The sequence below is a fragment of the Etheostoma cragini genome, chromosome 6 (genome assembly GCF_013103735.1).
Source record: "Etheostoma cragini isolate CJK2018 chromosome 6, CSU_Ecrag_1.0, whole genome shotgun sequence".
NCBI lineage: Eukaryota > Metazoa > Chordata > Actinopteri > Perciformes > Percidae > Etheostoma > Etheostoma cragini.
The window spans coordinates 14,129,381-14,156,612 of NC_048412.1; the positions used below are offsets into that span (position 1 = coordinate 14,129,381).

The 27,232-nt window shown below is 39.4% G+C and overlaps 4 protein-coding genes and 1 pseudogene across 5 annotated transcripts; 2 read left to right on the top strand and 3 right to left on the bottom strand.

Moving 5' to 3' along the window:
* Window positions 1-452: 452 nt before the first annotated feature.
* Window positions 453-3,036, bottom strand: LOC117946920 (chemokine-like receptor 1). Its single transcript, XM_034875430.1, has 2 exons — window positions 2,676-3,036; window positions 453-1,942 (listed from the first exon to the last, which is right to left on the bottom strand). The coding sequence occupies exon 2, from the start codon at window positions 1,938-1,940 to the stop codon at window positions 831-833; it is 1,110 nt and encodes a 369-aa protein (XP_034731321.1). The 5' UTR covers window positions 1,941-1,942; window positions 2,676-3,036; the 3' UTR covers window positions 453-830.
* Window positions 3,037-4,685: 1,649 nt separating this feature from the next.
* Window positions 4,686-6,896, bottom strand: LOC117946924 (annotated as a pseudogene).
* A 1,973-nt stretch (window positions 6,897-8,869) lies between these two features.
* LOC117946918 (chemokine-like receptor 1) lies at window positions 8,870-12,502 on the bottom strand. The gene is made up of 2 exons (XM_034875428.1): window positions 12,424-12,502; window positions 8,870-11,504 (listed from the first exon to the last, which is right to left on the bottom strand). Exon 2 carries the CDS (start codon window positions 11,491-11,493, stop codon window positions 10,351-10,353), a length of 1,143 nt encoding a protein of 380 aa, XP_034731319.1. The 5' UTR covers window positions 11,494-11,504; window positions 12,424-12,502; the 3' UTR covers window positions 8,870-10,350.
* Window positions 12,503-18,635: 6,133 nt separating this feature from the next.
* On the top strand, window positions 18,636-20,085 carry LOC117946932 (trypsin-3-like). Its single transcript, XM_034875448.1, has 5 exons — window positions 18,636-18,850; window positions 18,978-19,137; window positions 19,286-19,548; window positions 19,642-19,778; window positions 19,878-20,085. The coding sequence occupies exons 1-5, from the start codon at window positions 18,811-18,813 to the stop codon at window positions 20,025-20,027; spliced, it is 750 nt and encodes a 249-aa protein (XP_034731339.1). The 5' UTR covers window positions 18,636-18,810; the 3' UTR covers window positions 20,028-20,085.
* A 3,050-nt stretch (window positions 20,086-23,135) lies between these two features.
* has1 (hyaluronan synthase 1) lies at window positions 23,136-27,026 on the top strand. Of its 2 annotated transcripts, XM_034875406.1 has the most exons (5): window positions 23,136-23,286; window positions 24,157-24,865; window positions 25,018-25,243; window positions 25,372-25,504; window positions 25,622-26,297. In XM_034875406.1, exons 2-5 carry the CDS (start codon window positions 24,170-24,172, stop codon window positions 26,295-26,297), a joined length of 1,731 nt encoding a protein of 576 aa, XP_034731297.1. In that variant the 5' UTR covers window positions 23,136-23,286; window positions 24,157-24,169. The 2 variants fall into 2 exon arrangements, with proteins under 2 accessions (XP_034731297.1, XP_034731298.1); XM_034875407.1 differs by lacking the exon at window positions 23,136-23,286 and having other exon boundaries at window positions 24,170-24,865; window positions 25,622-27,026.
* Window positions 27,027-27,232: the final 206 nt, after the last annotated feature.

Sequence of the window (27,232 nt, forward strand, 5' to 3'; positions counted from 1 at the left end):
TTCTGTGGTTCTGGGTTGTCATATTTAATGATAAGACTATATGCCTTTTTTAATATGTCCTTACAATAAGTACATTGAAAGTTTATCAAACCAGCCTTTTAAATTCAGGTGAATTACTTCCTATGTTGTCGGCACATGGAAAGCAATAACGTAGATGCAGGTGCTCAGTTCAGTGTAAGAAATATGCATTTTAGGGTGATATGTGTGGTAAAAATGACCATACAGGCTGAATGAGCAAAGAAAATACAAGACATACATCCCAAAATTGTGGTGCAGATATAAACACAAGGAGCTTTTGTTTGCGTGTTTACTTTACTGTCACTTACAGACAAAAAAATGGCAATCACAATCTGTTGCGTAAGTGACAGATGGTAGAAAACAAAGGTCACAAAACCTTATTTGCTGATTGTGTTACACAAATTTAACCTAAACTCATGTAATACCTATTTTGAAACAACTGCTGGGTTCTTTTGTTCAGGAAATGGCATTTTACAATCCCCTTATGCAGGGATGTGCACAGTAATTTGGAGGGGCCTGTCTCATTTGTTGCTTGAAACTCTGCAGGCTCTCCCTCATTCTCTCTATAGCCTTGTATTAGAGCCTCGTCTTAAATGGAATTATCAGAATCAGAATGAAAGTTGGAATGAGATTTTTTACCCTTGATATGCGTTCTCCCAGAGAGAGATATCATGGCTTTCAAACGAGGAAAGTGACAGTTGGTCAAGCCGCCCCCCCCCCCCCCCCCCCCCCCCCCTCAGCCTCCACCTTATATTAAAATGATATGGGTATTTACAGTTTCAGTATTTGCTTTCTTCTTGTCATCGAAAGCCTTATACTTCAGTACTAACTAACTTCCCAGCGCTCCGACTGGTATCCATTGACTTTGTGTCAGTGTGAGAACCAGTAACTTCTTCCTGGAAGGCAGTCTCCAATACTTTCAGAATGGATTTGCGGACTTTATCCTTGAAATCTTGGCCAATGAACACATACAGCAGTGGGTTCAGGCAACTGTTGATGAAGGCCAAGCTGGTTGCTATAGGGATTCCGATAGTGGTGACATATTCTAATGTTTCACTTGGATAAGAAAGTAAGACACTCACTAACTCAATTAGAGCCATGATGTGATAAGGAGCCCAGCACAGAAAGAAAGTGGTGATAACTGCAGCGATGATCTTAAAGGGGCGACTTGACTGGCTGGCCAGGGTACGGTTTCTTCTGATACGATGGATTATTACAGCATAACAGGAGACAATGACAGTGAAGGGAACAACAAATCCCAGGAGGAAGCGGGTGATAGTCATGGCCTGATGACGAAACTGTCGCAGCTCTTGTACGGACGGTGTTTCAAAGTCATCAGAAAAAGCAAAGTTGTTGTAGCAGTTGATGATGTCTTTATGGAGATCTGATGACCCAGTGTCCCTGAAGATGAAGTATGGAGCGCTGAGAATCAGAGCCAGAACCCAAACACCCAGACTCACTAAGGAGGCCTTGCGTACATTTCGGTGGTTCTGGGTCCAGACGGGCCACACCACAGACACACATCTGTCCACACTGATCACCATTAGAATGTAGACACTGGCAAACATGTTCAGGAAGTTCAAAGTGCTGTTCAGTTTGCACATGAACTTACCGAAAGGCCAGTGGAAGCCTGTAGCCAAGTACGTCACACTCATGGGCAAAAATGCTGTGAAGAGGAAGTCAGCCACAGCGAGGTTGAGGAACCAAACTGTATTCACAGTTTTCTTCATCTTAAACCCGGTCACCCAGATAACCACTCCATTACCGAGCACACCAAGAACAAAGGCCAGGCAGTAAACAATGAGAGACATGATGTGGAGAGACTTTCCCAGCTCAGCATACTGGTCCACGAACGTAGAGCCATTACTTCCAGACCCATCTGTTTTATTGACGTGATACGAAGGGTTAGCGGTCATCTCCATCACTGTTGGCAAAATTAAGAAACAATATGAACTTTTTCATTTTTTCCCCTTTACATAGATGTTCAGTTATTCATGTGACCCTTAGGCCTACTTATTAATCTTAAGCTAATACTTAATTTATTGATGAATTAAGGAGGACACCTCTTTGAAATGAGCTGAACAAAAGGATTTGAAGTGATGAAAGTATTTCAAATAGCCTAAAACAAAATCCATGCAATTCTCCAGATCAAATTATATAGATTACAATAATATATAATATTGGCTAGGTTGCAAAATACAAGTAGGCTTTCTTGTCATGGGGCTTGATGAGAAATGTACATTTGAACATTATTTAGAAACACTTGTTGATGATCTGCAACTGAAGTTTGGCCTGCAACAGCCACCCTCTAACCTGTAGATGTGGATGTCAACAAAACACTTCAACTTGCCCACTGCAACTGTTTATCTTTTCTATTTTATTCCAACAAACTGTTAAATCTCTTTTGACATGTAAACGAGGAACATATTTTGGTGACCAAAAGCTTTTTAGTTTGACCAACTTTCTTTTTAAAATAATTGTTGACCCACAACAGCAGCATGCGCTCTGAAACAAAGCTGTTTATCTTACATTCATTACACTACATTCATTTAAAAAAGGTTATTTGCTCTACAATTCAAATCAAATCCAGGGTAAGAGGTCTCTACACCCAAAAGCCGTAGAAATGACAAATTCTCAGAATAACAAAGGTTGCGTACCTTTCTCAAAGCTCTCCAGTTGGTTGAAGATGAATCAGTGGCAGAAGTATCACATTGGCAGATTTATAACACCACTGCCTATGTCAAGGCGGAGCCACAGACCAGTGCCAGCGCACACGTACATTTTTTGTTTTAATTACTCTTTGAGTGTTGTTGCTTATTATTGAATGAGTGAATCAACATCAACAACATGTAGGTTACATATTCTAATGTCCCATGTATTTACCCTGCCACACCTTATAAGAAAGTCAAAGCACAATCTGGAAATAACTGAGGTTTGCCAAATTGTTTTGTAAAATAGCAGGTAACTTAATTTTTGCCACTTTCCACTTGAAGCTGGCGACAAACGTTGCTCCTTCTGTGGATGAACCCCGGCAAGCAAAAGAGATCTGAAGCAAGGCTGTGTCTTTTTACTCTTTGTTTTATCTTTTAGGGAAACTGCATAAGTCTAGCTCTTTCATGTCAGCATCCTGTTTTGTACTGTCATGTTATTGCAGTTGAATATTACTCTTTTGAAATACTTTTGAGCAAGCACAAAATGTTTCCACAAACAGTAGTGGTACCACTTTAGTATCACTCAAACATACAATACCAAATGATACTATGCAGTAAAACATACACTGAAATGTCACTGTATTCCTAATGTATAACTTTTTTAAACTTTTTGTGACCCCATGGATGAAAAGCACATCCATCCCATATATAACAAACCGATTTACCAACTACTAACACAGTATTGTTTAACTGTGTAAATGGCGGTTGTTGAAAAGCGGACTGCACTAGTAGCTCCAGATTGTATTGAGGAGTGTTAATAGTAAAAAAAGGGTGAAATCGATGGAGGATGCAATATAAACTGTATGCCGGTTTGGCAATTACCGTACATTTGACAGCTAATGAGGGAATGTGTGAAATAAACACAATAATTAATCATCAATTATCTACGATCATTTTATGTATCTCATAGCATTGAAGGAATAATGATAATTGGGCCACAGTTATATAAAATAACATCAAATTTCCAAACTTAACTTACTGTGATATGAACAAAACGTATCAAACAAGCAACTTTGGTAATATATAACCAATGAAGTGTTTACTCTTCAACTTTTAAATAAAGCGTGGAAATTAACTTACAACTTTATTAAACATAGAAAAAAATGTAAAAATAGAGAAAAGTATAGTCTACATTCTCAGATTACTGCACAACATGCATGTACTCACATATCAGTCACACACCCCACCCTTAGCTCTATGTGCAGCAGTACAGAATGAAGACTATTTGGGTAGATCTCTTTTGCTCTGTGTGACTAAAACATCCCACAAACTTAGCTTTAGCTTTAGCTCACAAAAGGCATCAGGATGTATTGTACAATATCACCATCAGTTTGTTCTATCAGGTTGAAGTGTAGTTTAAAGGTGGTACACTTTAATTCCCAATCTGTTCACCAACCATACAGTAAAACTCCCAGAAATCAAACTACATCAGGTTGGAATTCTTCAATCTGAGTTAATTTTTAGCTTGCAGCTTGCCCCGAGGGTCAACACATAAGGACAAAAAAAGAAAAAGTTAAATAAAAAAGTAAAATGTACATTTATGTCAAAATTATAAAATACAATTTCCTGTATTTGCCAAGTACATTGACACATACAAGAAATGTTTCCTGCAGAAGGTCCACGCAGAGCTTTTGCGGTAGCCTATGTAAGTGTCCTGAAGTTTATACGCTGGTGTGTGCGTTCATCTCTGCGTGTGGTACAGAGAGTGAGCGAGTGACAGCAATAAGCTTCGGAGCGAAACCGACTCTAGAGTCACAGTGAGAGAAAGTGTCACATACGTGGCCACGGCGTAGATTTTACGTAGAAGTATAAATCACGCTTAGTAACGAGCAGGGGACAGCCATAGTCCAGTGCCTGTCTCCATGCCTGTATATCAAGGGCAATGGCAGGCGTTACCTACTGTAGCAAGCATGTTTTTATGTTGGGATGAAACTGGAGAATCAATCCATGCACTCAGCAGTGCCTACTTGCTGTGAGGCAACAGTGTTGACCGCTGAGCCACTGTGCTACCAAATAGTTGCACAGTTTCAGGATTTGTTTCTTCTTGTCATGGACAGCCTCAAACTGCAGTACTAACTAACTTCCCAGCGCTCCGACTGGTATCCACTGGCTTTGTGTCAGTGTGAGAGCCAGTAACCTCTTCTTGGAAGGCGGCCTCCAAAACATTCAGAATGGATTTGCGGACTTTATCCTTAAAATCTTGGCCAATGAACACATACAGCAGTGGGTTCAGGCAACTGTGTTACGGTGTACGGTGTGTACTGTGTACGGTTTCTTCTGATACGATGGATTATTACAGCATAACAGGAGACAATGACAGTGAAGGGAACAATAAATCCCAGGAGGAAGCGGGTGATAGTCATGGCCTGATGACGAAACTGTGGCAGCTGATTTACAGACTGTGTTTCATAGTCATCAGAAAAATAGAAGTTGTTGCGGCAGTGGATGATGTCTTTGTTGATACGTGATGTACTAGTGTCCCTGAAGATGAAGTATGGAGCGCTGAGAATCAGAGCCAGAACCCAAACACCCAGACTCACTAAGGACGCCTTTGGTACACTTCGATGGTTCCGGGTCCAGACGGGCCAAACCACAGACACACATCTGTCCACACTGATCACCACCAGAATGTAGACACTGGCAAACATGTTCACAAAGCCTAACGTGCTGTTCAGTTTGCAAATGAACTTGCCAAAAGGCCAGTGGGAATTCAAAACCACGTATGTCACTCTGAAAGGCATGGATGCTGTGAAGATGAAGTTGGCCACAGCAAAGTTGAGGAACCAAACTTTGTTAACAGTTTTCTTCATCTTGAACCCGGTCAACCAGATAACAACTCCATTACCGAGCACACCAAAAACAAAGGCCAGGCAGCAAATAATGAGAGACATGGTGTTGAGAGACTTTCTCAGCTCAGCATGCTTGTTGATATCCATGGAGCCATTACGTCCAAATACATCTGTTTTATTGATGTGATAGGAAGGGGTAGCGGTCATCTCCACCACTGTCTTCAGACCTGCAATGGCAACGTGAAAAAACAATACGATTTTTTTTCTTTTTTGGTAACAGTTTCTAATAAGAGTAAAAATCATATACTTGCATATCTTGTGATAATTTATTTACTTTATGAATTAATGCAGGATGAATTCATGTTATTCACCATTTACAAATAATCAAGTTACTATGACTTGATCATGTGATGTGATGAGTTCACACTTACTAGACACACTTATTTAATTCATACATTAATTGATATGCAACCAAATGAGCTGGATTCCAATAAAATGAAAGTTTAGACCAATATATGTGCTCAGCCTTTCTGAAAGCAAATCAGTACTCTCATAGAAATTAAGCAATTTGTTTTTTAAATCAAACTCGTCATTGGATGCAAACATTACATGATTGCTCCATGACTCAATGTAATTTACAACCTATTGTAGGGAGTGGAATATGAGTTGTTGTTGTGCCAATTGACAAATTAGAGGAAAATGGACTGGAATGGAAATGAAATGGACCAGGTCACAGGCTACAAATACCTTGTCATCTGGCTTGATGGGAAATGTCTATTTAAATAGTATGTAGAAACCTTTGTTGACAAACTGCAACTGACGTTTGTCTTGCAGCAGCCTCCCTCTGAGATGCACTATGGGGATGTCAGATATCGACATACACCTTTGTACAATTGCCTCCAATTTACCATTCTGCCCTCAGGTTCTGTCATGTCTCTGCTATTTTGTTTGTACATTATTCTACCAAACAGTTAACATTGCATTGCTGAATGGGACTAAATTTCCCATATAGTTAAGTTATCAGTTTGACGGTAACCTCATATTATTTCTTTTTAAAAACCATTTTGACCCAGAAAAGCAACTTAACTTACTATTTAACACATTTTTATTTTATTTTTCAAATCCAGGATAATATGTCTCTATATCAAAAACAGACAGTTGTATTGTTATGCTTCTCATTAACAACCTTGTTGGATTAATCCACGCACAAATATAAACTTATATGAGTAACAACGTACCTTTCTCAAAGCTCTCCAGTCGGTTAAAATTAAATCCGTAGCAGAAGTAAACAAATTGACAAACTAATATATAATCTGATCTGTGCATAGGAATGGAAAGTCACTGCCCCCATGGAGGAGGAACCACAGGCAGCACGCAGCCACAGGAATCCTCTTCTCCTGAAGTCTATTGCATCTTTTATTTACACTTCCATTTAATCTATGCATCCATGTAAAATAATAATAATAATAATAATAATAATAATAATAACAATACTAATAATAATAACAATGAAAGATAAATAAATTAATTGATAGATGAGCTGCTTAATGTAGATACAGTAAAGAACTGCATCCCACTCCCACTTTGGAACTGCACTTTTGTCTTATATGTCTTTATATCTTTTTTTGACATATCATTTTAATCAATTTAAGACAATTGCACTAATGAATGTTATCTGTAGTTATTTCCTCACTGCACCCTGTTGTTTACTATTACTTAGATTTCCTGTGAAATTTTGAAAGACACCTTGCACCCACTGCGGTTGGCATGTACTTATTACTGAGAAGTACTTGCTCATGGAAGTTTGAGCAAGCACACCATGTTTAAACAAACAGTACTGCCACCATTTTACCATTACTATTACTATTACTATTACTACTACTACTACTACTACTACTACTACTACCAGTACTACTACTGTAGTAAGTGGACTTGAGAACATCGACCAAACCACACTTCCTGGCAAGTTGAAGCTCTGGTGCATGCAGTTCCGACTCCTTCCATGTCAAATTGGCCACTTACAATCTATGAATCACTCTTAAATGTGGAAAAGCTAGAGAGACTGATCAGCTCAGTTTTAGAGCTACTTATTTCTCTCAGAGGAGTACAAGTGTGCCAAAGTCAGACTGGAGATGATGCTAATGGATTCCAGAGAGACATTCATAGCCCAAGCCGCCCCAAAGGCTAACCACTGGAAGAAAATGGACTCCATCGGAGGCAACCAAGCAGGCAACGGCAGAACTCCAGTACAGGGACATTGTGGGCCAAGTGCAGCAAGGGAGGAGTGATCCACAAACTTTAACCAGTGACATGGAGAAGACTCCAAAATGCCCTCTCTGCAACCATACTCCAGCAACACTCAAACACATCATGGTGGGCTGAAAGACCATCTCATTCAAGGTTGTGTGGGTGGCACTACCTTGAACCTACTGTCTTTTAAGTAGTGCTGAAAAGTTGGCCTCCCTCCTTCTAAGCAGAGGTCCAGGGATTGAATCCAACTTGTGACGATTTCCTGCATATCTTCCCCTTCTCTCTCCGCTTTCTAACCTAGCTGTCCTATCAAATAAAGGTGGAAAATGACTTTCCTGACTACTTGACTGGAATGCCTTTAATACTGCAAGTACTGCAAATCTGTTCGCACAATTAAAGGCATGTTGAAGGCTGCAGGTTTTTTTCCCCCTCTGAATTTTACTGGTCTTTATCTGAGAAGCACCTGATATGAAAACAGCTTCCTCTAGTGACCAAGTCTATAATAACAATGAAGCGATAAAAAGCCCATCCTGTTGTGGGCTAAATGTTTGTTATGTGTTAAATCAGATGAGTTGTGTATGTCAGAGATAGATACACATGTCCCTTGGTTTATATATATATATATATCGTCAGTTTGGTAAATAATTTTGTGATTATGAGTACATTATAAATAAAAAGGTCAAGTTCATGTCATATTCTAATAATGGAAACAATGGTAATAACAAGAAACACAATAACATTATTATCACCTGTATGGTGTCCGCTCAGGCTTAAAGGCAATCAAATTATCATTGGTTACATCACAATACATCTTTCATAGAGAGGTTCAAAAGAGAGGTTGTTAAATCACAATATGCCACATTAATCAAAGTCATACGGTACATAGAATATGTGTTCCATTCCAAATCTTGTTTCCATTCAATTAGTCGATTTATAACTGATTGATTTTTGCCTTGATTTTTTGGTGAATAAATGTCAAGTATTTACTGGTTCTAGCATCTAAAATGTTAATTCTTGGTGTTTTTTTTGTTGATCTTTTTTCACAGTATACTGAATATCTTGACTCTGGGAAAGTTGGAAGGACAATGTTTTGCAATTTCCTTTATAAAACATGTACTTTATTGAGAGAAAATCCAGAAACTGGCAGATTAATTGATAATGAATATAATCTGTAGAAAAATGGGGGGATGATACATTAAACATTTCAGATTAAAGCACAATATGCATGTACTAACATATCAGACATATCCCTCCCCAAAAACAATGATCCAAAGATTACACCAAGCCAAGTATACAATGCAGCTTCTACTTTAAGCATACTAATCTCAAAGTCACTATTAGGATATTTATTGGGCTTACATTAACCTGTACTAGTGCTGAATAACCATTGTAAAAAACATTTATATTTATCAAAGCATGCAGAAGACATGGAGCAGTCAAAAGTTTGTTAAATCACTTTCCGTTGTTGCCACCTGGCAGCCGGCATAAGGAATAGACATTACAGGGTAATTTACCTAATGAAAATTACTATACAGACCGAATGAGGTAAGCCAAACTAATACTTGAAGTAGTTGCCCACCTCACTTTTACTTCGTATGTACCCACAAATCTTTGTGGTCAGTGATTAGATACACACATTCGATAGGATTAGTGGCTGGGGTTAGTTGTGTGTGAGGGGCAAGTAGGGAAATTGACTTACTTTAAGCCTGTTTGTGCAGTGCTTCTTGATCCCATTCACACTGTACATTCTTTATGGTTACCCTTCAATACATTACATAATGCAACATTTACATACATTTACAGCCTACTAGAAATGGCATTACGTTCTTTGTCTCTGTTGTGTTTGCCTTTTTATATGGTTTTTATGTGATGTGCCAGCTTTTTGAATTATTCCACAATCATGGCCTATAAACAACTGGGACTAGTTTTGTTGCTTGTTTTCTTTGACATCACATACAGGCAAGGTAAGTAATCAACATCTTGAGTGTATGTGACAGATGAAAAACATAAATTTCCGTTTTCCAAATGAAACCAAATGAAACCATCAACTGATGTAATACCTATTTTGAAATTATAACTGGTTTCTCTTGTCAAAGAAGATGGCACATTACAATCCACTAGGTCTAGTTTGATACAGAATGAAGGTGATTCAAAATGCAGAGGAATGTGCAGTGAAGAGGCACCATTGTTTCTCAAAGATAAATTAAGCCACTTGCCCTTGTGAAGCACTACATACATTTGATTTATTATTATATTATTATAGTTATTATTTATAAACCTTTTTTATGATTACAATATGTTTTATCCCCAAAAACGCATCACAAATGGATCTAGAAGTTATTTTGTAATATCACCACATGTCTGCTCTACCAGACTTTAAACAGCTGTATGTCACGTTTCCAATCCTAAAAAAAACTATATCAATGAAATGGTAACAGGTGAAATGTTTTAATTTCAGATAATGTATACAGAATGCCTTGAGGTTCCTTGAATAAAAAACAACAAAGCTAAGATAGTTGTTATATACAGTTACATTTACTATGTACAGTTACAGTATTTGTTTATTCATGTCATGGATGACCTTATACCTCGGCATCAGAAACAGACTTTTCTTTGCTCCGACTGGTAACCATTGAGTTTGTGTAGGTATAAGAACGAGAAACCTCTTCCTGGAAGGCAGTCTCTAAAACATTCAAAATGGATTTGCGGACTTTATCCTTGAAATCTTGGCCCATGAACACATACAGCAGTGGGTTCAGGCAACTGTTGAGAAAGGCCAGGCTGGTTGCTATAGGGACTCCGATAGTGGTAACATGGTCTAATGTTTCACTTGCATGATTAGCCATGTGGTTTACCAACTCAATTAGAGCCATGATGTGATAAGGAGCCCAGCACAGAAAGAAAGTGGTGATAACTGCAGCGATGATCTTAAAGGGGCGACTTGATTGGCTGGCCAGGGTACGGTTTCTTCTGAGCCGATGGATTATTACAGCATAACAGGAGACAATGACAGTGAAGGGAACAACAAATCCCAGGAGGAAGCGGGTGATAGTCATGGCCTGATGACGAAACTGTCGCAGTTGATTCACAGACGGTGTTTCATAGTCATCAGAAAATGCAAAATTGTTGAAGCAGTTGATGATGTCGTCATTGTTATATGATGACCCAGTGTCCCTGAAGATGAAGTATGGAGCGCTGAGAATCAGAGCCAGAACCCAAACACCCAGACTCACTAAGGAGGCCTTGCGTACACTTCGGTGGTTCTGGGCCCAGACGGGCCAAACCACAGACACACATCTGTCCACACTGATCACCACCAGAATGTAGACACTGGCAAACATGTTCAGAAAACTTATAGTGCTGTTGAGTTTGCACATGAACTTGCCGAAAGGCCAGTGGAAGTCCATAGCTGTGTATGTCACACTCAGGGGCAGAAATGCTGTGAAGAGGAAATCGGCCACAGCGAGGTTGAGGAACCAAACTGTATTCACAGTTTTCTTCATCTTAAACCCGGTCACCCAGATAACCACTCCATTACCGAGCACACCAAGAACAAAGGCCAGGCAGTAAACAATGAGAGACATGATGTTGAGAGACTGTCTCAGCTCAGCGTGTTCATCCTTATAGTCATACTCATCGTCGTCATCATACAAAGAGCCATTTCTGCCAGTGGCATCTGTTGCATTGATGTGATAGAAAGGGGTAGCGGCCATTAACTCCATCATTGTCTTCAGACCTGCAGTAAAAAAAAAAATACATATGTTTTACCTAGAGGCCAATAACATTACCTAATAATGCATGAGATTAATAATTTCCCAAATAATTTTCATTAAAAGTTATGATACTCAGTTCACTCCTGAAAATGACAAGTTGTACATTCACTTATGTCTGTTCAGCAACAAAGCCTAGAAGATGGTGTTTTAAGATATGACTTGAATTGTGGGGTAACAGTCCCAACTACTATTTGGACTTGATTATAGAACCATCTGTTGAGCCATAATAGACATATAGAAACTGTGATTTCCCTATCGTTAAATACAGGATAAAGGCTTCATAATAAGGCTTAAAAAAGACTGAAAAGTCTTGCACAACAGGCAGTAGCCTATGCAAACAGCGCACCAACTTTCCCACTTAATTAAATTCACATTAGTGCACTATGCACATATGAAATAGTCTACACAGCAAATAAACCACTGTTTAAAAAACCAAGCGCACTAGATATACAGCCAATACATATATACAGTATATATAGGCTGTATAAATCTTTATCTGGATATATATATGAAGGGTTTATTTGCATGCAAAAAAGGATCGGCTATATTTGTTTAATTTATTTTTCTAAGTCATTTTTTTGTGCAAGCCAGGGAATATCAGTCAAACTGATGTTGAGTTATTTTGATAAGATATCTCTTAAATGGCTTTTAGCCTTATCTGTTTTTGCAAATGAATTCATCATATTCATATTTGTGCTGTTAATTGCTTACAAAGAACTTTGTCGACTTCAAAGAGCAGCGACTCTCTATCTCGACAGCGACTCTCTATTTTTATATTATGTTTCAGATTACAGACTAAGCTGTTTGCCAGAACAGGACTAGCATTGCCCACATCAGTTGCCGCTATTGTCTGTCAGTCAGAAGGTAACAAAGGTACATTACCTTCCTCTAAGCGCCAGTTCGATGAGGAGGTGTCCGCTGCAAGACTCACACCTGACAACCCAGACCAGTCTGTTGAAATCGTGGAATTCTGATCCCTGACTCCTTAAATATGTGACGTCATCGCTCACAAGGAGGAGGGACCCGAGGCAGCACGGACCCCCTTCTTTGAAAACAATTCAACTTCTTGCAGGACAACTTTATTCTTTGTCTGTTTATGCAGTGCAGTTCAACTGCACATATTTTTTTTACATTTTCTCAAACAAAAAAAATATTCACAATTTGTCTTCATCGACAAACGGGTTTCATTAACGCATACTGTTGGAAGATGCAGTGTAGGTGTATATAATATACAGACATTCCCTTTATAGTGACACATGCTGCGGACTCATATGTGCAAGTGTGCTAATCTGAAGTCTGACGCAAAATCCTGCCAAGACATGCCTTCTTCAGATGACAAACTATAGAGGATTTATCCTTTGGGAAACTCCACAAGTGAAAACACCAAGTAGCCAAACAACTAAATACATAAATTGTGGGTTGTTGAGATGACTACCTGAGAAAGAGTGCAGGGATGACTTCTCATGTGCACCAGTGATCCCGCTGCATAATGTGTTTTTCTCTTGGTGGGTTGACCTCATGTTAGCTTGAGGGTGAGCTCTGTGTTGACTGTGTGAATCGACATTTGAACATGCAGGTTACATATTCCAATCTCCCCTCTCACCCTGCACTTATAAGAAAGTCACAGCAGCCTCTGTCCATAATTTAGGGTTGCTGTGAAGTTTTATAAAATAGCAGGCTACTCCCTCTGTGCCACTGTCCACTTGAAGTTGGGGACAAAAACGGCAGTGCCTCAGTAGATTCAAATCTGTAAACAAAACAGATCTGGAGTGAGAATTCATCTTTTTGTAACACATTATTGGAATTTTGTTCAGTACTGGGACAATGTCGCAGGTCTAAATGATCTAGGTCCAAGGGCATCACTTTGTGTTCAACATATCTAGTGTGTGTTGAGATCTCCATTTTTGAGTAAAATTGAAATTTTGAGCATATCAAACACTTTATTAGCTGCATTCTGGTGAATTTTTCTGCGACAAGTTATGGTACAAATGTCTTTATTCATGCACTGGCCAGTTTTGATTGTTGTAAATTACTCATTTGCCTTAAGGCCTACAGTATTTTCTCGTCAGCTTCCTATTTTGCTTTTGAATTCCGATCTCTTTTGAAATTTGGGAACACATTTTAACCGTCGTAAATGAAGTGAGCAGAAGAAATACTGGCATTGCTCAAACAGCAAAAAAACAAAAACAGTGTTTTGCAGCTTAGTTATTTAGTGATACTTTGAAATAAAAATGCTGCAAAAAGTTAAAAGTGGAACTTCTTGGGATTGGATGGGATATTTTTGGTTACTCTTACCGTGCATTCTTGAAACATCTGACACTTAAAGTTAAGGTGCATAAGTGTAGGCATGGGACTGGCAAACAACCGCAGACCTGATTACAACTTTAAAACAAAAGGGAATTCATGTGCCCACCCTGAAGCAAATCTAAGTAGTCAATCTAAGCAATTTCATCTTTTAAAACCTGCCTGGAACATTCCTGCTGCTTCTGTACTTTGGATTTATCCGAGTCAAGTTTTCAGAGTCACCAAAAATTGAACTATGTGTTTTGAACAAATAAAAGGGCAAACAAGAGGATTGGAAGGAACTGAAAAACTCCCAGAATCACTAAAAGTGTTGTTGTTGTTTATATAGCAAGATAAAGGCATGGGCATGCGGGAGTGTTGGTTGGAGAGACTGAAAATCAGTCTAGTGTCCCTAGAGTACAACCCTACCTTTCACCGGGGAAGACATGTTTCATCTACTGACTTCATGATCCTATTTCCTCCCACATGGTTCCTCTTTCCTCTTGGTTGTTCTGCAACACCACCCACACATTTTTAAATCTGTATGACATGGTTGTAGTGTTTTTTTTCTTTCTATTAGTGTTGTAAGTGGAAAATTGAAAACATGATGCATGGGCTGTTTCCTTCCATACCAGTAATCAATGTTTCACATTTCAAATGCAAACACACTGATGTTGAGACAAGAACACCAAAGTGCAAATCTTTTTTGCGTCAATTGACGTCATTGCACTTGCATTTCCATGAGCAAACTTTATCAACAGGGACTAAACAGCTGTTGAGAAGCACTTTTTGTATGGTAAACTGTAAATTAATTATATAGATAATATGTGCCAAAAGATTTGGCTTAAAACTCATACTTTGACATCAAGGTACCCATATCTGTATTTTCTTTTCCAAAAACAAAGAGTTAGTTGGTAAAAATGACTAAAGGCTGTTCTTTATATCAATAAATGATTTCTTTTGATATACCCATGAGTAAATACATGTCTTAATATACAATTGAAACAATCAGACTGAGGAGCATCTAAGCGGGTTTGGTGATCTACACCACAACAGTTCACACAGTGAAACACACTGAGCCTTAGTATGCCAATCTGATCAAATTCACACAGTGTGAACTGCCAGAACCTGCCCAACCCTACAAAGCTGAATTTCCCTGCTGATGTACACACACCACACAGGAACTATGTCCTGCCAATAGTCCAGATGTGAGGGGGAGGAAGGAAGAAAAGAGAGAGAGAGTAAGAGAGAGACCCTACATGTGTCTGGGTACATACTCTGCACGAGCTCAGAGCAGCACCCTTATTTGAGTGTGTGGGAGGACTCATTTCTTTTTTATCATGGCATGTCTTTGGGGGGATATACAAACATTCAACACGTGAATATTCGTCCCCACTGAGAGATATTTTACACCAGGATCAAAATACATTCTAACAACAGGAAACAGTTTAAAATAAGCTGACCCAGTTACTTTCTTCATTACTCGCTTTAAATCAGAACTGTTCAGCTCCATTTGCAACACTACATGACATTACTGTTTTAGCTAAAGTCTAGACAGTATGACTACTTTGTTTAATTTGGACCCTCTTGTGCAAGACATCCTCCATTTTTCATTTCTGCGCTTAAATCTGTTTTTTGAATTTTCTGCTGTCTCGTAACAGAACTCAAAGGCAGAGCATTTTGCTGGTGTCTGTAGGGGATATTAATAGCTATCCCAAGGCTATAGTTTGAGGGAAGCCTTCAGAGCCAAGGGCTTGCCAGAGTTCTTGATTTACACACCCAACGTGCAATTATGTGTGTACCGCACAAATACCAATTTGGGTGTGTAAAACAACTAGTGGAGGTTTAAAGGGAACTCAGTTTTAGTAGAGATTGATACATGCAGGTGGAGTTCGGGGCTTTATTATTCACTACAGCAGATGTGAGGGTGGGGAACCAACCTGAAAGGCACAACCGAAATGCATGCATATCTGTTTGTGTCTACGTGTGGGACAGTGCGGTACAAATAACATACTCCTGCTTCCAACGTCACTGTAATACACTGTATTTTCCATCACCGAGGAGTTCAAAACACTCTGAGCTCATATCATTTTGAAATTCACAACTTCTTTTGTGAAACGCTGCTATACCAATTGTTGTGTTGCAACTTCCAGACTCCAGTAACGCCGCCGTAATGTCCCAAATAGTGGGAAACTGCTGCGTTCTGAAACCTCAAAGGTTTGTTGATCTTGTTGCGGTGCTGACTGGAAATCAAACCCTTGTCTTACGAGTGCAGAAAGGTCAGGAATTTTGTTTTTCGAGTCAAAACCAGTGCCAAAGGCTTTCGCCCCTATGGCTGAGTGATGTTTTTTTTCCATGAAATACACCACACACAGGGAAAAAAAAGCTAAACCTCAATAACCTAAACCACTTCCTTACATTCGTCCCTACTTTCAACCGCAATGCCTGGTCCCCTTCAACAGACCTAAGGGGTATGAATAATCAGCCTGGGCTCTGTCTGACAGCAAACAAGCCTGGCAGTGCATAAGTCATACAGTGCTTTGACACTGTGCTCTCTCTGTTTCTCCAAAGGGTATTGAGCTGGAGTGGAATGGGATTAGGGGAACCGGAACTGGTTGAATAGGGAGCACCAGATGGTGAAATCAATGGAAGTTTGGATTCTTTCCTTATCTACTGTAACTTAGGGTCAGGGTGGTAAACTCTGGGGAAAAGAATATCTGTGGTCAATATTTAAGGTAGATGGCAGTTTCACATTGCAGCAAACTAGTTATCTTGTTTCTTTATTCATCCAACATGTGCAACTAAAACAGGCATCTGGGTGTCATATGTGAGACTATCAAAGAGACGTTGCTGAGCAATAGATTGGGGACTCTTTGCATAACTTTGTGGTTACTATTGAAAACTTAATGAATTCCATTCATTCGTTTGCCATCCTCCATTGGCGTTTTTCCACCGCATGTTACCTACTCTCCTCGCCTCAACTCTACTAGTCTTTTTTGGTTTTCCGTTACAAAATTGACTGTTAGATTGACTGTTTGTTTTTTTGCTGCCTCAAGCTTCTTTCCAAACTAATTTGTCTTCTTCAGCCACATGCCGAGAATCGAAAACAACACACCTTTGACGTTCTGTGTGTGTGTTGCATCAGGTCACGGCAGTTTCCTTCTATACCGACCAGCCATGAGGTGTTACCAATCTGCAATTGAAAAAGTAGGACCGGTCACCACGGCCAAAACGGATCAAGTGGAAAAATGGCATAAGGTGTCTCTCCATTTGGGAAAAAGTTATTAAATGTGCTCTAGGCTGCCCCTCACGTTAGGAAAACATGATGCAGTACTATAAATACTGCTCTACATGCTACAAAACATTCTGTGTGTTGGTGCCCCACTGCATGCACCAGGTGCCCCTTTTATTTTTTCCACCCCTGCCCCTCAGACAGCCTGCGTCCACCACTAGATCTTCGGACATATAGAAACAAGAGTAAACAAACTCAACAATGAACGTATACAGAATGTAATCTGAGATGTTTTCGCTTAACAGAAAGTACGTTATAAAGAGCATGTATCTCAGCGGAAAGTTGTTGCACCTGATTGCAAACATAGAATACAGGCGATGATATGCAGGTTGGACAAGGAATGAAGCAGACGTGTGCCACATTGTAATGATGGGGGGGAGAACTTGCCTGTGCTGGATGGGAAAGCGTTATATTTTAGCCTTAAGTGTATAATCACAGGGTTTGGTTAAATGTACCCTCACATTTAAATGTTTTCCTGTCTGGTGCTGATAAACACCTCTGCTCATACATGAGTAACGGAGCCTTTTACCTCTTAGTACGTCTCCATTCTGAAGCATTGACTCAGCAATGATATGCAGTTTTGCCATAATGAAACATTCATAGTGCTGGTTTCTTTTGAACATTTCATACCAAATCCAGAGAGATAGAGAAAAAAAGAAACATTGGTTTCCCAAGCGGTTGACCAGATTGAATTTCAAAACAGTATTCTAAAATGAAACTGTCATACAAAGTACTGCTTTAAAGGCAATCTTCTGTTCTTTGGACATTGTGCAATATTGTGTAAAAGATGAAAATAACTAAAAGTATGTGTTGATTATAAAGAATTTGACAAAATAAAAAACAACTGACACTTCACTAATCATGGGGGAAACCTCTCTGTATGACATTCTGTGACTATGTTAGATCTTATTCTATGTTAGGATTATTTTATGTTAAGGTTGAGCAGCGCAAAAGTTGAACTTATTAACACTCGTCAAGTATTAACACACGTTATGTATTGCAACACAGCTACATACTGCTTTTTTCCTGGGAGCAGCTTGCTGATAAGCAGACAGCTTGTGTTTTATGAGTAAGCAGAACATTCAAATAGGAAATACGACGGGTTTAGTTATTTTCTGGGTGTCTTGATGTTCAAAAAGAAAATACATTCATTTTCTAAAGCACAATTCTATTCTGGCCCAGAGCATCTTTAACCACATAAATTACACCCACACACCAAGTCTTACTCAACATCCACACATGTGAACGTCCCTTTTTGTTTTACCTGAAAGCAGTACACAGTTCATGTCCAGTATGTGTTTGTCTAATACACCTGTTGTAAAGAAAAAAAACATTGCCATAGTGTCTAAGCTTAAAGAAAATACACTGATTCCACAGTGAGCTCGAACTTACAATAGCTCAAAATCTAACAAAAATCACTCTATCTAAAAACATACTGACAAAGGGGAATTCCAAATGTCAGTTTGCAATTCAAATGGTTTCCTCAGCCAAGCTGTTTCCCCCAGTTTGTTTTTCTGTCTTTTATTGCTTACTGTACAGTACATCCAGTGTTCCAAGGAAAAGTAACACATGTTCAGTGTTTGAGGTGTACCTCTGATGATAGGAGACCTTGAAAAAAGGAGATAAGAGGACTAAAATACCTGAAACTGAGTGAGTGAGGGCACATTAATCTGCCCGACAGACAGACAGTAGGCATGAAGATTTTCCTTCTTTTGACTCTCTTTGGAGGGGCAGGTATCGTACGGAACTGAAAGATGCTGTAAAAAGTCTGATTATGGGGCATCGAATGTAGAATTACTTGTTGATATGATAGATGTCAAAACACTTTTTCTCTGTTTTTGTCTTTGTTACTTTTTAACAGCTGCAGTTGCCCTGAAGGAGGATAACAAGATTGTTGGAGGATATGAGTGTTCGAAGAATTCTGTGCCCCACCAAGTCTCTCTCTTCACTGGGTACAACTTCTGTGGTGGGACTCTTCTGTCTGATGAGTGGGTGCTCTCTGCTGCACACTGCCAAACAAAGTAAGAAATATCGCTTACCTTTGTTTACAACATTTAAAACAAAACTCTAGCAGCTGGTTAACAATGATGGATTTACCCATATACTGTGTTTGAAAAGTTTAGCTGTCAGAGTACAAAGTCACTTTCAAAATGGATTTATTTCTTATAGGTCAGATGTAGAAGTTCGACTGGGGGAGCATGACATCTGGCAACCTGAAGGGACTGAACAGCACATTATGTCTGGCAAATTTATTCGCCACCCTGACTACAATTCCGGCACACAGGACAGTGATATCATGCTGATTAAACTACGTCGACCTGCCATTCTGAACAGCTATGTGAGCCCTGCTACACTCCCTTCAAAGTGTGCCAGCGATGGTACAATGTGCCAAGTCTCTGGATGGGGGAGTCTTCGTCCCAGCAATGAGGGCTGTACGTTACAGAAAAACTATCTCACTGTGTAAGAATGCGCCAAAAATGCTATTTCATGCCATTAACATACGTCAAAATATTCTTCGTTATCAGCAAGGTACCCTGATAAGTTGCAGTGCCTGGACATCCCTCTCCTGAGTGATGACACATGCTTTAATTCATATCCTTTCAAATTCACTGAAAACATGATCTGCGCTGGCTTTCTGGAGGGAGGAAAGGACTCCTGCCAGGTAACACAGAGATAATGGCTACTGTAACACACAACCACTGTTTCTGCCTCTTGAAATAAAGGATGCACCAGTTAAGATCATTATCTTTTTTATCTTCAGGGTGACTCTGGGGGTCCCTTGATCTGTGACGGAGAACTCCAGGGAGTTGTGTCTTGGGGGCATGGCTGCGCTTTGAAAAAGAAACCTGGGGTTTACACAAAAGTTTGCAATTACATTTCCTGGATCAAGAACACCATGGCATCTGGCTGAGCAGCAAAGATATGATATAATTCACATGTGAACTGCCAGTAAAGTCAACCATATGATGTGCTGTGTCCACAGTGGGATTTTTACAGTTCTATTAATCAGGCATCAGAATGAGAATGAGAATCCTGTATGAAGCAAAAGACATCTGCCTCCCGCATGCACTTTGGCTTTGCATTACAGTAAATTAACAGACAGGTGTTTTGCTCCGTGGGTGTCTAGAACAAGTGCATCAGAAAAGCCACTTGTGCTCAGCACCATAATTCATTGCTTTGGTGAGCATGACTGTAAATCAAATGGGCAACTATCTATCTACCTACCTCCCATGCTGTATGAATTCTGACTCAGACGGACTTTAAAATGAATGGGAAGACATGTCTCTTGCTCACAGTTGTCTTGGTACAACACAGAGCAGTTGAGGAGCAAACCTGACATTTACAGTAAGCCAACAGTAAATCACAAAGGGCAAAAAAAAATGCTGCTACACTGCTCTCTGTGGGTGGAAACTGTAAAGCATGTTGCACACTCTGGCCACACTCCATAATCACTGATTATGGAGTACTGTCTGCTACAAATATGGTACTTAGACAGTTGACTATCCAGTAACTTTTTTTAGCTGTAGTTGGGTCTGAATGTTTGTGCAGTTTGTGTTTGGAGTAAAATAGAAATTTGAGTTTTTGAGTTTCGAGCCTCTAAATGACGAAGCATATGCACTGCTTGTCACTACCTCTCTGTGACGCCGCTCTGTACCCTTTCTGTGGAAGGTCACAAACCGGCAATTAACAACAGCATCAGGTGCACATATGAGAAAAAGCAATCACAAAATGCCCGAGTGATTTAAGTGGATTTTGGTTGCTTGGGTGTGGCGCAGAGCAGCGGGCTGAGTCACCAGGCATTTGCTTGACCACCAAATAAAGAGGCCTAACGAGGACTCACAGGCTGTGTACAAAAAATAACTCTTATTGCTATGATGCTGGATGCACCGCGTTGGCCAGGATGTTCATTCTGGCAACTTAGATCTCCATGTTTTAAATCCTACAGAATTCCACAAACCATGTTTACGAGCTACTTAGAAGTTTTGGTAGCTTGGTAAAAAAAGTCCTCCTCCTTCTGCAATGTAGAGTCCTTTACAGTACATGTTCTTGATGTGGCCACAGACCAATGCAGTTTATTCCTTTAGCGACTACAATAGTTGGCCGTGTCAGAAGAAACCAGAATTTAGCTGTGACCTTTTCATATAAATTGAGCTATAAAAAGGAAATAGAGGCAAAGGGAAATAGCTGACAAGCTGATTGACGGAGTAATAATTTAATAATAATGCATGTGAAAAGATTTATTCAAAGCACCTTACTCATAAATATATAATACTGTTTAACAGAAAAAGTTTTAGAGAACATATTGGAGATGACAAATTGAAAGTGGTAAAATAATGGCACAAAAGCATATAGTGTTGTATATAGACCTACATTGATGCAAACATGCAGATCTCATGGAGAAAACCCATAGCACATAAAACAACATATGTAGTTTAATGTCCCTCAACACATTGACTGGCTCAGCCTCCATTCATGACATCAGCTGCCTGGTGGCTTCTATTTGGGTCTGACATGAAGCGTGTTGACGCTTTGGGCCAGCTCCTGCGGCTTAGGGTGTGGACCCTCATGAGCGGTCAACAGATTTCCCTGTAAAGTAACTCCACAGGGATCTAATCATTGTTAATTTAGGACAGTGGCAGCAACTTAGTGTACCGGAAGGAGCAGCTTCAGTCCTCTGAAGTCACTGAGTAGTAGTATAGAACAAAGACAGGACCTCCTTTACTCTGTGACTCCTATTACACTTCACAATGAAAAAGACCTCCCTTTTTGTCTACCTCCCACCACTACTACCACTTTGGTTTTTGGACTTCTGCAGTGTCAGAGAAGAGCCAGCAGAGGGCAACATCCAACATGCATACACGCTTGACTGCATGCTTCTGAGGCTACTTATCTTTTCTCTCTCAAGGTTAATGTGATTGAATACCTGGCATTCTGCATTTCTAGCAAAACAGAATAACTTCAAGAGTTTCATTTTCAATACCTGAGACGAAAGAAGTGTTCAGATGTTTTATCTACATAAAAGTAGCCGTATACTGTAAAATACTCTGTTACAAGTAATGCCCTGCATTCAAAATCTTACTTAAGTAAAAATACAAAAATGTCAGCACATTGATGTGTCAGCATCAAAATATGTTTAAAGTGTGAACAGTAACATTACTCAATATGCAGAATGGCCTATTTCAGATTAATACATTTGACTATTGATTGATGCATTAATCTGTTCACTTCATGTAATCACTTAAATTTTGCAGTTGGTAAAGGTGGAGCCAATTTGATTTACTTAAAATAGTGGTGTGTAACCTAACTTATAATAATATATCATAATGTGTTAGAAGATATATATATATATATATATATATATATATATATATACACCATATATATATATATATATATGGTGTTATTATTTTAATCTGCAAAGTAACTAAATTGTAAAAAGTACAATATTTCCCTCCAAAATGAGATACTCAAGTAAAGTACAAAGGTAATAAGCAGCTACTTAAGTGGCTTACAGTAGTTGAGTACTTGTGCTTGCATTCCACCACTTTTTAATAGTCACTGTATTGAACACTCGACTGCACTCCTTTATTTATTTATTTATTTATTATTTCATTACAATTCTTGTGCACGGATCTAAAAAGCGGGTTGAGAAATGAAATAAAATAAAATAAAACGGTGTTATTTAAAAAGGTTGTAAAGTCTCAAGGGATTTAGACTGGCTGTAATTGGAAAAACGTTGCGCCAACCTCACAATAGGCAACCCAAAAAATCCTCCTAGATGTTCCAAACAGAAATGTGAGTTGATTCTCCGGTGAATCTATTTGAAGCTCCAACAGTGCAGCTCAGTTTGGGAATCTCTTTTTTTTTTTAGGAAATAGTCTTATCAGAGGTCACAGACTTAAGATCTCTATAGCAAAAAACAAAACAAAGCAGACGTGTGGACCGCACGCACAGATGTCCTCAGTCGGGACCACCGCCTTTGCGTTTGACGCACGGCTGAGTCAGCGTGGGAGCGCGTAAGTGATCATTCCCCAGACATAAAAAGGGCGCACATGGCTCCGTCCGTGGTCAACCTAGTATAAAGCCAACACACTTTATTACAAGTTGTCGCACAAGAGAAACACCAAGTGGATGTCTCGCAAACTTAAAGCAGGAGAACTTGACATCAGGTAGGGTTGAAACAGATAACTTCGTCATGTGTTTGGTCACGTTCTTTCATTATTGTTTTTCTGATGCATTACTTAAAAACTGATAATGAGAGTAGGATATAATTATATTGGAATGACTAAAGATAGGCTTTAATTTAAATACAAACAAAACAAGGACTGTAGAATCATGGCAAGTCATTAAAAAGGATAAGATTTAAAATACACATTTTTAAATAAAAACAGGTAGCCTATCAGATTTCTAAGGTAAGATGCATGATGCGTTTACACATATCGTTTACCGGTTATATTTAATCTTTTACGATTTTATTTATTTATTATTTAATAGTTTAATTGATTAACACGGTGTCACTTCTTGTTTTATATTTCAGCTGTTTAGGTCAGCTGGTTACAGAATAGGGGTTTAAGCTTGTTTGGGACATTTAGGATGAATAAATATGGTTCGTAGAAATTAGGTATAACTGTAGTATTTTAAATTTGTACATACAAGCTAATAAAAAAATCTTGTTTTTTCAATAATATAAAGGCAATATCATTGATTACGTTAAAATATGCAATTACAACAAGTTAGAAATGATGAATGATGTGGGGAAAGTATTCAGTCTTTTGGATTAATAGTCTTGGCTCTGAAAACTTTAAAAATAATGGCCTGGAGCTCAAAGTGTTATGTATGCATGTAGCTGTATTATTTTCCAACTTGTATAGTTAACATGTCTTACAAGCATCCACATAAAACAACTAATTTCATATAACACAGCGTTTTATGCAAGAACAGTAAATGTCTGTAAAAATGTTCAGCATAACAAAGGACCAGCAGGAATCCACACGCATGTACAAGCCGAACCATAAATCTGGCTTCTTTGTGTCTGTAAGGTGAAGAAACACAATGGAGCTGAAACCTTTATTGAAGACGCTGAGCTCAACAGTTCGTGCCATCCTCACTTTCACCTTTGCTCTGGTGGTCCTGGGCGTGATGATATGGGCGTATGTTGACGGTTTCCAGCTGGCTACCTCCATGTATGGAATCATCTCCTTTGGCTTTTATGGACTACTCCTCTCACTCCACGTGTTGGTCCAGAGCTTGTTTGCCTTCATTGAGCACCGGCGAATGAGAGCTCGAACAGACCCCTGCACATTAACCAAAACCATTGGCTTCACTATATCAGCGTTCCAAGAGGACCCTGTGTATCTCAGAGAGTGCCTGAACTCCATCAGGGCCCTCGAGTATCCCCCTGAGCTACTGCGCATCATCATGGTGATAGATGGGAACAAAGATGATGACCGGTATATGATGGACATGTTCAGGGAGGTGTTTGCGGACCAAGACCCTGGCTGTTATGTGTGGAAGAACAACTACCATACATGGGACCCCATTCAGGCCCAGCAGGATGTTGAAATGGCAACAGAAATGGGCCCAGGAGGGGATGCTGATCATGCTGCAGGTGAGGATCTACAGCGAAAGGAGGTAGAGCGCCTGATCCAGAACAAGAGGTGCGTGTGCATCATGCAGAAGTGGGGCGGCAAGCGGGAAGTGATGTACACAGCCTTTAAAGCACTCGGGCCATCAGTTGACTATATTCAAGTATGTATTTTTCTTTTAGAATTCATGAAATGATCTTAACTGAAATTATCTTAACTGAAACAAAATATAAGGACATGGTTTTGTTTCAGTTAAGATCATTTAATAGAAATATGCTCATTTTTTATTAAATGAATCTGGTTCTCCATCCCCAGGTGTGTGACTCAGACACCAAGCTGGACCCTCTGGCAACCATGGAGCTGTGTAAAGTGTTGGAGAGTAACCACAAGTATGGAGCTGTGGGAGGAGATGTGATGATTCTCAACCTGAAAGACTCTTACATCAGCTTCATGAGCAGTCTAAGGTACTGGATGGCTTTCAACATCGAAAGGTCCTGTCAGTCCTTTTTCAACTGTGTGTCCTGCATAAGTGGCCCTTTGGGTAAGGAAAAAGATTTTCTGTGACATGGGTAAAAATAATGATTCTACATGTTGAGCAGTGATTGTCATGGCTTTAATGCACTGCTGTAACTTGCAACTGATAATTCTTTCTTGAATTTCTTCATAAAGGTCTGTACAGGAATGATCTCCTCCAGCAGTTTCTGGAGTCCTGGTACAATCAGATGTTTTTGGGAAGTCACTGCACATTTGGTGATGACAGACATCTTACCAACCGAATGCTGAGCATGGGCTATGCTACAAAGTAAGAAGCTTATCAATATAGGGCACAGAAATTACGTCAAACTCTATTATCTTGATTGTGTTATCTTTTCTGTAATAATAAAGATTTCGTTGATTTTATTTTGGTAATTTCCTTCAGATACACAGCCCGCTCCAAATGCTACACGGAAACACCTGCTCAGTTTCTGCGCTGGCTCAACCAGCAGACCCGCTGGACAAAATCTTACTTCCGTGAGTGGCTCTACAATGCAATGTGGTGGCACAAGCACCACCTCTGGATGACCTACGAGTCTATCGTCTCAGGTATTTTCCCATTCTTTGTCACCGCCACCATCATCCAGCTGTTTTGGACAGGCACGCTGTGGGACATCCTTTGGATCCTGTGCTGCATCCAGCTGATCGGGCTTGTGAAAGCTGCATACGCCTGCATCCTTCGAAGAGACATGGTGATGGTGTTTATGTCCCTCTACTCGGCTCTGTACATGACCAGCCTGCTGCCTGCTAAGTACTTTGCCATCATCACCATGAACAAAAGCAGTTGGGGGACATCAGGCAGGCGTAAGATTGTAGGGAACTACATGCCCCTCCTCCCTCTGTCAGTGTGGGCAGCCATTTTATTAGGTGGGCTCGGTAACACAATCTACAAGGAGAGTCAACGGGATTGGTCTACACCAGCCAAGATACTCGAAACAAAGTTTATTGTCTTTGGCTGTGTGGCCTACACTTGCTACTGGCTGGTTATGTTGCTCCTCTACTGGATTTGGTTCCGCCAGCTATGTAGGAAACGCAGCCAAAGTTACACATTAAGTGTGTAGGCCCAAAGTGTCCAGTAAAGGAAGATAATTTATTCATACATTTACTAATCCAACAAACTTCAAAATATTGTTAAAATTGATGATATGGATCCACATTACTTGAGCATTTTTGAAAAACAAAACAAACAAAATATAAAAGACAAATGTCTTTATAAAAGAAAAAGACAAATATTTAATTCATATAGAGATGTTGCGCATTTAAATGAAACTACACTGAGGGCTTTTGGACAAATGCACTTTTCAGGTTTATCTTTGTCAGAGGGATGGCCTTCCATCAGATATTTATTTATAATATATAAAGATTGGAAATCTGCTATTTTGTATTTAAAGGTGTGGGCAATGGATCTTGGGGTATGTGTAACATGTCCACACTTGTGTACTGTATGTAGATGACTTTAACAACACAATGAACTCCACCAGCATGACTGTGTCAGTTTGGTGACCATTACGTCACCACTGTTATTGTGTTTCACTGGATCCTGGATGGCACTTTCTGCAACGTTGCAGACATACTTGAAAACATAGGAAACAGCATTTTTTTGCGAAGTGGGAAAAATGCCCAAGGCGAGAAAAATAAACTGTACTTCTAAAACTGGACTGATAATGATGCTGTGACCAAGGATCAAAACATGGAGTCAGTTACTGAAACCTGAAACAATGGGGACTGTTATTTCTTTAAACATTGTATTTAGATGCTGCATACCTATTTTCTTGATAGCTTGTTGTAATGGCTGGGAATTGTCTGAAAATGTGAAAATGTTGGTTTGGGGAATTTGTACAGAATTGAAAAAATAAATATTTTTTTAATGTGTACAGATCTGTCTTCTTTGGATCAAAATCTAAATATTTACAGGGTAAAGCCAAAACAATGACTTGGTAAATCAGTACACAGTTGCACACTTACATGTGATTGCAACACACAAAATTGCTACAGA

What these genes read in the sequence shown, in the direction of transcription:
- LOC117946920 (XM_034875430.1), bottom strand. Translation starts at nt 1,940, where the DNA reads ATGGAGATGACCGCTAACCCTTCGTATCACGTCAATAAAACAGATGGG.
- has1 (XM_034875406.1), top strand. Translation starts at nt 24,170, where the DNA reads ATGGAGCTGAAACCTTTATTGAAGACGCTGAGCTCAACAGTTCGTGCC. An exon ending in CATCAGTTGACTATATTCAA is followed by an intron (nt 24,866 to 25,017) that starts GTATGTATTTTT and finishes CTCCATCCCCAG; the next exon opens with GTGTGTGACTCAGACACCAA. An exon ending in CTGCATAAGTGGCCCTTTGG is followed by an intron (nt 25,244 to 25,371) that starts GTAAGGAAAAAG and finishes TTCTTCATAAAG; the next exon opens with GTCTGTACAGGAATGATCTC.
- LOC117946918 (XM_034875428.1), bottom strand. Translation starts at nt 11,493, where the DNA reads ATGATGGAGTTAATGGCCGCTACCCCTTTCTATCACATCAATGCAACA.
- LOC117946932 (XM_034875448.1), top strand. Translation starts at nt 18,811, where the DNA reads ATGAAGATTTTCCTTCTTTTGACTCTCTTTGGAGGGGCAG. An exon ending in GACTCTCTTTGGAGGGGCAG is followed by an intron (nt 18,851 to 18,977) that starts GTATCGTACGGA and finishes ACTTTTTAACAG; the next exon opens with CTGCAGTTGCCCTGAAGGAG. An exon ending in TCGTCCCAGCAATGAGGGCT is followed by an intron (nt 19,549 to 19,641) that starts GTACGTTACAGA and finishes CTTCGTTATCAG; the next exon opens with CAAGGTACCCTGATAAGTTG.